The sequence below is a fragment of the Nicotiana tomentosiformis genome, chromosome 8 (assembly GCF_000390325.3).
Source record: "Nicotiana tomentosiformis chromosome 8, ASM39032v3, whole genome shotgun sequence".
In the NCBI taxonomy this organism is placed as follows: domain Eukaryota; kingdom Viridiplantae; phylum Streptophyta; class Magnoliopsida; order Solanales; family Solanaceae; genus Nicotiana; species Nicotiana tomentosiformis.
The window spans coordinates 127,103,479-127,113,751 of NC_090819.1; the positions used below are offsets into that span (position 1 = coordinate 127,103,479).

Below are 10,273 nucleotides of genomic sequence, written 5' to 3' on the forward strand. Positions count from 1 at the left end.
TCCCAGAATTAATAACCAAACTAAGAATAATGCCGTACTAAATTTTTATTCCAGAATTATTTTTATTTATCCATCAGACCAAGCGACTCCTAAGATCCAGATATGTCTCATGGCTCACATAGCAGGTCAATCCAGCGTTATCCACAAACTACCTTCCCAGATAACTATTAAGCGCACAGGACCAAGGGCGTGAACTCTGAGTAGCCATCCTTGGTGCGCCCTGAAGACCATTTGCAGCCATAAACAAACTACAATGACCCAAACAACGAAAACAGTAGCAACCAATTCACGAGCTTCGTAAGATTTTTCAATTTTCAAACAAACAAATATTTCCAAAGAAAAGGCACCATGAATCATTGTCATACTCCTCACCAAGGTAATCATTTGGCGTTTTCCCTACCAACCAGATAATTTAACCAAAACAACCCAACCCCCGAACACCATTTTCACCCATGTATAATCTTTAAGTCTTCAGAAGCGATTTTAAACTAATTACAGAATGAATAAATTATATCATCTCCAGATACAGCGCTTCTTGTTTGCTGGATAACCCCAGTTCGTCCAGAGAGAGGACACTCTCTCCATCACTGAAAGCACGCCTAGGATAAGGTCTTACCTGCATGTAGGACATTGTATTAGCAGGTATTCAATATCTCTAGTTGTTACAAAGCAAACAAAATGGTATAACTAATCTACGAAATAAATACTAGGAAGAGAACTACCAAATCTTCTCTCTTCCACACCCCAAAAGCACAAACTATGTGACCATTTTTTTTAGAAGAAGTGCCCATTTAAAATGTATATGAACTTTCTGCAACAGATTACTTGACTAGACACACTTACTGTCAAAGTGGAAGTTCCCAATCATTTTGAAACAACTCTTGAGCAAAGAAACAACAACATACCCAATGTGATCCCACAGGTAGTGTCTGGGGAGGGTAGAGTGTACGCAGACTTTACACCCCTACCACCTTAGGTAAGATAGAGAGGTTGTTCCCGATGCTCGGCTCAAAAAAAGTATTTTCAAAACAGGTTTGAAAAATACAAGAGTAAAGAAGCTATGATGAAAGTAAAGAAAGAAAAGTATTGACAGCGTAATAAACAATACTAGTAATACAATTGAAGAATAAGATAATAATAGCATGATGATAATAATACTAGTAAGGAGAAGAGAGAGCACATAAGGTGCTCAAACCTAGGGGGGTCAATGGATCTTTAATAACCGACTAAGCCGACCGAACCGTATCGAAATTATTAGGTTTCTTTCAATAAAACCATAGGTTTTTATATAATTTACAACCGTACCGAATAATAGGGTCGATTTTAAATTTTATAAAAATAAACCGAAAAATACCAAACCGTACCGAATAAATATGTTTCACATATTTTATATATTAAGTTTAAAACTAACAAAGCGTTATATTTTTCCTTTGGGCCTTGGAATTATGGAAATGGCTATAAGTGACCTAGTAATTAACACCCAAAAGTCCTAACTTTTAAATTTGTTCTGCTACTCTTATTGAAACTAAATTAGCTCTAACATCTTGAGTAGCAAGCCACAAGGTATTGGATATCATTCCTCTCGTACGATTTAGATTTCTCTTGTTGGATGCTAATCTTCTAATAAACTATATTCTTGAGTCTCAACTTGATTAGTATCTTTCCACTCGTGTGACTTATACTTTCTCTTATTTGTGCTTAATTTAGTTTATGATACCATAGAATAGTGGAAGGAATCTTTATTATGGACATCTTGATTCATCACTTTTTAAAATAGTAAAAATATCTAGAGATTTTTTCCAAAGTACTACGTAAGTTAACATTTATCGCATTCTAAATTCAACTACCGATTGTTAGATGACGTTTTTAAAAAAATACCGAATTGTACCGATACCGAAGAGAAACCGAGATGATTGGCACGGTTCCGAAAAGTCTAATTTTGGTTATGTAAAGTGGAAAAAAACCGAAAAATAGGTATGCTACAAATTTTATAAAATAACCAGCCGAACCGAACTATTGACACCCCTACTCAAACCCCAACAAATAGAACACCACCACTTAGAATAGCTAGCTCCAAAGTTAAAGAGTTACCAATCTGTATGTGCCGGGCTTGACCGCTCTGCCAACATCAATGTAATCGAAAAGATACTGCAAAGCACACATTGATCCAGTTAAATCATCTTAAAATCATACCATAAAATCTGATGAAATCATGTCTCCCGAACACTAACATACCTGTAATCTATCAGATTTGAGAAAGCGCCTCCCTCTGCGGCTGCCATCTGGCATACGTACAACAAGATTCACAGCATTCTCGTTATCTGCTGTTGGCTCCTGAGGAAGTGAAGCTTCTTTTGCTGCTAATTGTCTCTCCATTTCCTGATCAATAACTGAGTCTGAGATTCTAAAGCCAGCAGAATATCTATACTTAACCAACTACAAAGATAACAATTCCTTTGATCTTCAATTTATATAAAATCATAGAAAAGGAAAAATGAATTTTTTTGTCACCTAAAGGATCCAATCACATTTGTGCGCCCATGCACAGACAACATACAACACAGACAAACAAACAGAGAGACTGGAAGCATATTACCCAAGTAACTAAAATGATAACCATGTTCAAGAAGAATACTGATATAAAGTAGATAGAGAAAAGAAGATTGAATGACAAAATCTGCACTACCATTAAAGTTCATGGGGGAACAAGTGCTCGAGTTTCTGTGTTCCCATTGTTATCTCCCTTTTTAGGCAGAAAATTAGTACTCCCTCCGGTCCACAATAAGTGATTTTTTGGCTTTTTTTTTGTGGTCCAAAATAAGTGATTTTTTCAGATTTCAAGAATGAATTAATTATTTTTTTCCTACATTGCTCTTGGAGTAAATAATGTTGGAGTATGTGTTAGGAGTGTTTATGTGAAGAGATAGTAAAGGTTAATATGGTCAATTTCATTGCTAATTAATGTTAAAAGGTGAATTTCTTAATATGTGTGAAAAACAACCAAAACATTACTTATTTTGGACCGGAGGGAGTACTTTATAGTTTATACCTTTTCCTCCTCTGCTTTCCTTCGTGACTCCTCCTCTTCCTGCCTCTTTTCTTCAAGAGCAGCTTCAGCTTCTTCCTTGGCCTTCAATTCCTTTTCTCTATCAGCTTGCAATGCAGCGTGATATTCATCATCCTAAGTACAAAGATTAGAACTGGAATCAGTGAAAACTAGCCAATTTAATTGCAGCTGAGGGCTTAAAATGCTAACCTGTTGTTCCCGAAGTAAACGCTGGGCCACAAGAGAGGGTGATGGGGGACGAGGCATGCGCCATTGATAAGGACCCATAGGTCCCTCAACACCATTCTGCATAAGCTGATGAGGTGCATTAGGCAAACGATATCCACTACCCTCAGGTATTCCACCAAATAATGCAGCCTCAAGCATGACAGCTTCATCGTGTTCCAGGGATGAGATGCCGCCCCACTTCAAAGAAAACAAATGGAAGTATAGCATAATCGTAGTCCAAAGCCAAAGGAGTATATATGTTACACAACATCCACCACTAAAACAGGGGGGAAAATACCTCATCAGAAGGGAAGTCAGCCCCGTTTCTCGGGGAGTGGTTAAGATTATCATGCTGTCGAGGACTTGATAATGGGCTAACAACATGCTCTTCGATATCTGGGGCTGTTTCAGAACCTGAAGATATGGGTTTTCTTCTGCGCCAAACCAGTGGTTCCTCTTCCAAATCTTCAGCTTCATCTGGGACGGATGAACTCCCCACCTCTGATCTAAATTGCCTGAAGAGACTAGTTAGATAATCCAAAATGCAGAAACATGCTCTCTGTACTCTCACAAGTACATAACATGCAGGGTAGGTGTAGGTTGAAGCAAGGATGCCCCACATGCAAGTGAGAGACTGGTAAGCCATGTGTACAAGAAGATAAAGAGAGAAATTTTATCTTCATAAATGAAGATTCCAGAAAATAATCAGTACCTTCCATTTGAGGTTATAGATTTTCCACGCTCATCCTCCTCAGCTGGCTTGTAACCTTCTGGTTCTGATATAGCTTTGCTTCCTAGTTCATGAATCGCTTTCTCCTGCTCAGCAGTCTAAATTTCATCCATGTTAGCATGAGAAATATCAGAGAAGAAGAAAGTATAGCATTAGTAAGATGAACCTTCAAAGACAAAGATACTGCATGTGCAAGTTGAGCATCTTCTAGATGAGACTGCCTTGGTTGAGGCGTTGGATCACTTAGATCCTGTGGCATGACAAGGTAACATCAACGTTGAAAGCGAAAGAAGCTAAAGGATGTCACAACTAGCAATATCTATTACATACATTATTGACATCAAGTTGTTGGTTCGACATTTCAGCATCACGTTTGGAAGCTTCAATCGCAGCACGAACCATTTCCTCCTCAATATCATTGGTATAGTCAGGCAAGACACTGTCACCAGGAGCACTTGGTCTTGAAAACGTTGCTGTAGAGTCGCCGTCAAAGATAACGTCATTTGTTCTATCACGATGCCTGGCAGCATGTGTTGACAGAGGACTTGGAACTACTTCGTCATCATCGTCATCAACTATGACAGTCCCACCTGTTTCTGGGCCATGGGTCTGCTCAGTGTCTGTAACATCCTCTATTATAGGAGCATTTCTGGAATGACCAGATTGTCCATCCCCATCCTTCACCTCAATAGGGATCTCTCTTACTTGTCTTGGATGTGAAACAAATGGAGCACGGCTTGTAAGATCGGTGTCAAACACACTTCTAGTGAAATTAGGATCAAGAAGGGAGAAAGGATTTGGACTTCTAGAAGAGGAAAGAACTGAAAAGGGAGGTCTGCGAAATTCCTCTGTAATTGGATCATCTATTTCCATAGCATCCTCATCTGGAGCAGCAGCAAGAGGTGCTGCATATACTCTGCATAATCAGAAAGAACGAATTCGTAAGTAACTGACAGTATGTAAGATCATTTTAGATGCTAACTCAAAAATAAATAAATAAAACCCGCAAACAAAGAAGCCCAATGTAAGAGATGGTGATTACTGACGAGACAAGGACATGCAGTACTAACCTGTTGCTGTCCCCCTGATTGAAATGTGCATTCACAGCTTCATTCAGATCCCCACCATGCTCCTATCAACACAGCATGTAAGACTACAAAGCCATGCTCATTCAAAGAGCAAAAGAATCGATTTATGGAGCTCCCATATCAACTGTTACGGTTCAAAGCATGCATCAAGTGACAATGGCTGAACATTTGTAAAAAAGTCCTAGAGATGGAAATGACACTAAAGTACATCACCAAACTTATATCAATCAAGACTAGACAGAAGAAAAGCGCTCAACCCAAAACTACTTTGTTACAAAAAAAAATTCACGCTTGCATTTAGGCTTCCACTACAAGAGATGCCCTAGGCTTTCTGGAGGTGGGGACGGATTAAGCAAAAGATGGGTCAATTTCCTGCCAGGAATCTTGTACCATGAGGGTATTGGAAGGATAATATGGTACTTTAGTATTTCATTATTAATTATGGGAGAAATGAAAATTCTGACCATCCTCATCAACTTCCTTGCAGTAGATTCTGGATCTATCAAGTAATAGCCAAGGGAGGCAGAAACCAAGAGCCTATCAGAGCATTAAATTCATTTATTCAAGTAAACTTTTCAAAATATACAGAAGACAAACAGACAAGATGGCATTGTTTAAATTCTCCTGAAATTCTATTTTTTCTTGACTCTAATTTGATACTTCACATGTGCGGATCACTCTCCATTTCTCTCCCTCTCAGACCAGTAAAACGGGACTAAAAGGGAACCTACAGTGGAGCACTCATACATATACGACATGTGTTTTTATTAGGAGAGGGGAACCAAAATAGGCAGACATGATTTTATGGAAAATCACCTATTTATTATCTATTTATACTAGTAAGATCTTCTTATCAAAATCAAGGCTTTCAGATTTCCACGGATACTTTCCAGATGATGAATATCAGAATGCTTATCGTAACACGTGAACCCACCAAATTCATAAGCAGTCCACAAATACAGATGCATTAGCTAGTGTTCAGATGAAGTGCGTTCTGTATCTGCCTGCATGGGACGTTTCCCCACTAGCCATCATGTGGGTCTTGTGTAAAGAGAGAAATAGGAGTGCCTTTGATGAAGCAGAAAATGATTTTGTACATTTGAGGAATACCCTCTTATTCTTAGTTTCTTGTACACCCATGAGGTTCCGGCTTGTACAGAAGACTGGGTGACATTTGTAAATAACCATACAATTGTGTAAGTTCTCTAGTTTTTAATATATGGAAGTTTTCTCCATTTATTTATCTTAGAAAAACATCCGGTTGCACAAAACTGTATAACACTACAGACATAGCTCCAATTTAAAAACTACAAACCAGCAAAATTGAACACAACCCAACAAAGACCTATTCTCCAGAGCCTGGAAAATAAACTACAATATAGACCAGTCAGAAACCAAGTTTTCCTCATTACAATTGCAACAAAGCTCAAAATCGGCACACATGCGTGGATAAGGACTTCGTCAAGTTCATATCCAATTGATCCAACAAAACATAGCTTAGTAAAAATCACTCCCTCCGTGACAATTTGTTTGGCACCTTTAACTTGTTGAGAGTCAATTTGACAAACATTTAGAGCTTAATTGGAGTTGATTTACTAATTTTCTTATAATAAGAATTTAGATATTCATAAATTACAAAAAACAACTAACAAATATAATTCTCCACATATCAACAACAACAACAACAACATACCCAGTATTATGCCACACCTTGGGGTCTGGGGAGGGTAGTGTGTACCTTACCTCTACCTTGTGAGGATAGAGAGGTTGTTTCCAATAGACCCTCGGCTCAGGAAAGCATAAGCACCACATTAATGAAAATATAGACAAGAATGGACAGTACCAAAAAGCCATATAAAAGCAGAATAAAAATAACAAGATAGTAAGGTAATCAACAATGAAAGAAAACAACGGATAGTTATAAAAATCTACTACCAACAGAAAGCGAGAATGCGTGCCAATACTACTGTTATGAACACTCTAGACTACCTACTCTACTACCCTAATCATTGACCTACATACCTTCCTATCAAGGGTCATGTCCTTGGTCAGCTGAAGTTGCGGCATGCCTTGCCTAATCACCTCTCCCCACCTCTTCTCTGACCTACCTTTACCTCTTTGTAGGCCCTCCAATGTCAACCTCTCACACCTCCTTACCGATGCGTTTGTGCTCCTCCTCCTCACATGACCAAACCACCTAAGCCACGCTTCCCGCATCTTGTCCTCAATAGGGGCCACACCCACCTTGTCGCGAATAACCTCATTTCTGATCCTATCTAACCCGGTGTGCCCGCACATCCATCTCAACATCCTCATCTCTGCCACCTTCATCTTCTGGACATGAGCGATCTTGACTGGCCAACACTCAGCCCCATACAACATCGTTAGTCTGACCACCACTCTATAGAACTTACCCTTAAGTTTCGATGGCACATTCTTGTCACACAAAACACCGGAAGCGAGTCTCCATTTCATCCAACCCGTCCCAATACGATGTGTGACATCTTTATCAATCTCCTCGTCCCCTTGAATAATAGACACAAGGTACTTAAAACTCCCTCTCCTAGGGATGACCTGCGAGTCCAGCCTCACCTCCCCTTCCTCTCCTTGAGTCTCGCCACTGAACTTACACTCCAAGTATTCCGTCTTGGTCCTGCTCAACTTGAAACCTTTAGATTTCAGGGTCTGCCTCCATACCTCTAATTGCGGGTTCACACCTTCTCGCGTCTCGTCAATCAATACAATATCATCTGCAAATAGCATGCACCACGACACCTCCCCTTGGATGTGGCGCGTCAGTACGTCCATCACCAGAGTAAAAAAGGGCCGAGTGCCGACCCCTGATGCAACCACATCATAACCGGAAAATGGTCCGGGTCCCCACCCACCGTCCTCACTCGGGTCATTAATCCATCATACATGTCTTTAATCAACCTAACGTAGGCAACATGTACACCTCTAGCCTCCAAACATCTCCATAAAACCTCCATCGGAACTTTATCGTATGCCTTTTCTAAGTCGATGAACACCGTATGCAAGTCCTTCTTTCTCTCCCTATACTGCTCCATCAATCTCCTAACAAGGTGGATGAATTCTGTAGTCGAACGCCCCGGCATAAACCCAAACTGGTTCTCGGAAATAGGCACACTCTTACTCATCCTTAGCTCTACCACTCTCTCCCAGACTTTCATAGTATGGCTAAGCAGCTTGATACCCCGATAATTATTACAATTTTGGATATCACCCTTGATCTTGTATACAGGAACCATCGTGCTCCACCTCCACTCTTCGGGCATCTTCTTCGTTCTAAAAGTGACATTAAATAACCTAGTGAGCTACTACAAGCCTGTCTTGCCCGCACTCTTCCAAAACTCCACCGGAATTTCATCCGGCCAGGTCGCTTTGCCCCTGCTCATCTTACGCATAGCCCCCTCAACTTCATCAACTCTAATCCGCTTACAATACCCAAAGTCACAACGACTCCCAGAGAGTTCCAAATCACCAAGTACAATGCTCATGTACCCCTCCTCGTTCAAGAGACTATGAAAGTAGGTCTGCCATCTCTAACGGATAAGCCCCTCATCCAACAAAACTCTACCTTCTCCGTCCTTGATGCACTTCACTTGGTCCAGCCACACGCCTTCCTTTCTCGCGCCTTGGCTAACCTGAACAACCTCTTATCCCCACCTCGGCACTCGAGTTCCTCTTAAATTGAAAGAATACAATTTAAAATATAGATCGACTTACTTTGCATCTTGGTGAAACCAAAAGTGTCAAAACTTTCTGAGATGGCGGAAGAGGATGATTATAGAGAGAAAATGTAAATTCTAAGTAATTAAACACTACATGAGCTAAACGGAACTTAAAAGAGAAAGGGCAGCCCGGTGCACTAAGCTCCTGCTATGCGCGGGGTACAGGGAAGGACCGGACCACAAGGGTCTATCGTACGCAGCCTTAACCTTTTTTTCTGCAAGAGGTTGTTTCTTAAAATGTTTCTGCCCAGAACTTAAAAGAGAAAAAGAAGAAAATTATTTTCCATTATTCTTAATCCATTTTTAAATTAAATCTTAGATATTCGAAAACAACGCAAAATTACTCCAAGTTTTTTTTGTTTTGATAACCGAGAACTTCACGAGGGCCATCCGCGCAAGGTTAGAAACTCGTGGATAATGAGCAAGTCCCTCTACCCTTCGTCCCTTCCCCAATTAAATACTAGGATCTTGTCTACGACGGGGTTTGAAGCTGTGATGTACACGCTAGGCTCTTACCACTAGACCAAAGCCCCGAGGCAAAACTCGTCATTTTCAATTACTATAAGCTAGTATTCTCCTCGCACTAAATGGTGAAAAGATACATTTCAAAATGCCAATCAAAATTCACTAAGTTTGAATCACAGAATGCAAAAGTTTTAACATTTTCAAACAGATGAACTAGCTGATCACTTTTATTTTTGATTGGTTGAACTAGCTGATTATATTTAAGCTAACAAAAATTAATTCTAAGCCTTAAAATACTACCACTGAGTGAAAATCAGGAACTCAAAACAATCGCAGTAATCAGCAATTAAATTTCAAAAAAAAACTTAACTTACTAATCAATTCGGTAAACAAACCATAAAAATCAGATGATTCCAGCAGTTAGAAAGTCAGAAGCTGAAAACAAGCCGAAACCCTTTCGGTAACAATCGCAGTGAATCAGAAGTAAAAAAATAAATTTACCTCGAGTTTTTGAATAGCGGTGGTTTCAGAAACACCAGTAATGTTCATGAATGTATCGATTGCTTCTTGATTAGGTGTCGCCATTTCCTAGAAATTTGCCACAAATTTTGCAGAATAAACAAAGATTTTTGCGATCTTTGTAAAACAACTGTTTTCTGCGAAAGGAAACGTGAGAGAGTGAAATAGATATATAGATAGATATTTGGGGGAAACTGAAAGAGCAGAAAGGAATATATTAAAGAGGGCTTGAGTAGAAATTAGGGTGGAGTTTAAGGGTTTTTTCGGCAAATAAGGTGAAATTGCTTGCTCTTCTATAATGTTCCAGCTTCCACGCCTTTGCCCGGAAAAAAGAGTATCTAACTCACACTTTGTAAGGTGTATTAAGTAATAAAGTTAGTTACGGGTTCGACCTGTAAAAAATATATTTTATTATGGAGTAATGCGGTATACAATAGACCCTTAT

The 10,273-nt window shown here is 39.6% G+C and overlaps 1 protein-coding gene across 2 annotated transcripts; it reads right to left on the minus strand.

The window, feature by feature from the left end:
* Positions 1–275: 275 nt before the first annotated feature.
* LOC104116024 (plant UBX domain-containing protein 8) lies at positions 276–10,015 on the minus strand. Of its 2 annotated transcripts, none has more exons than XM_009626795.4 (11): positions 9,811–10,015; positions 5,075–5,136; positions 4,335–4,920; positions 4,171–4,254; positions 3,987–4,102; positions 3,573–3,780; positions 3,257–3,472; positions 3,050–3,181; positions 2,236–2,379; positions 2,092–2,148; positions 276–616 (listed from the first exon to the last, which is right to left on the minus strand). In XM_009626795.4, the coding sequence occupies exons 1-11, from the start codon at positions 9,892–9,894 to the stop codon at positions 509–511; spliced, it is 1,797 nt and encodes a 598-aa protein (XP_009625090.1). In that variant the 5' UTR covers positions 9,895–10,015; the 3' UTR covers positions 276–508. The 2 variants fall into 2 exon arrangements, with proteins under 2 accessions (XP_009625090.1, XP_009625089.1); XM_009626794.4 differs by having other exon boundaries at positions 3,573–3,789; positions 9,811–10,014.
* Between the last annotated feature and the right edge of the window lie 258 nt (positions 10,016–10,273).

What these genes read in the sequence shown, in the direction of transcription:
- LOC104116024 (XM_009626794.4), bottom strand. Translation starts at nt 9,894, where the DNA reads ATGGCGACACCTAATCAAGAAGCAATCGATACATTCATGAACATTACT. An exon ending in AACAACTTGATGTCAATAAT is followed by an intron (nt 4,255 to 4,334) that starts GTATGTAATAGA and finishes GTCATGCCACAG; the next exon opens with GATCTAAGTGATCCAACGCC. An exon ending in CTGACTTCCCTTCTGATGAG is followed by an intron (nt 3,473 to 3,572) that starts GTATTTTCCCCC and finishes TTTTCTTTGAAG; the next exon opens with TGGGGCGGCATCTCATCCCT.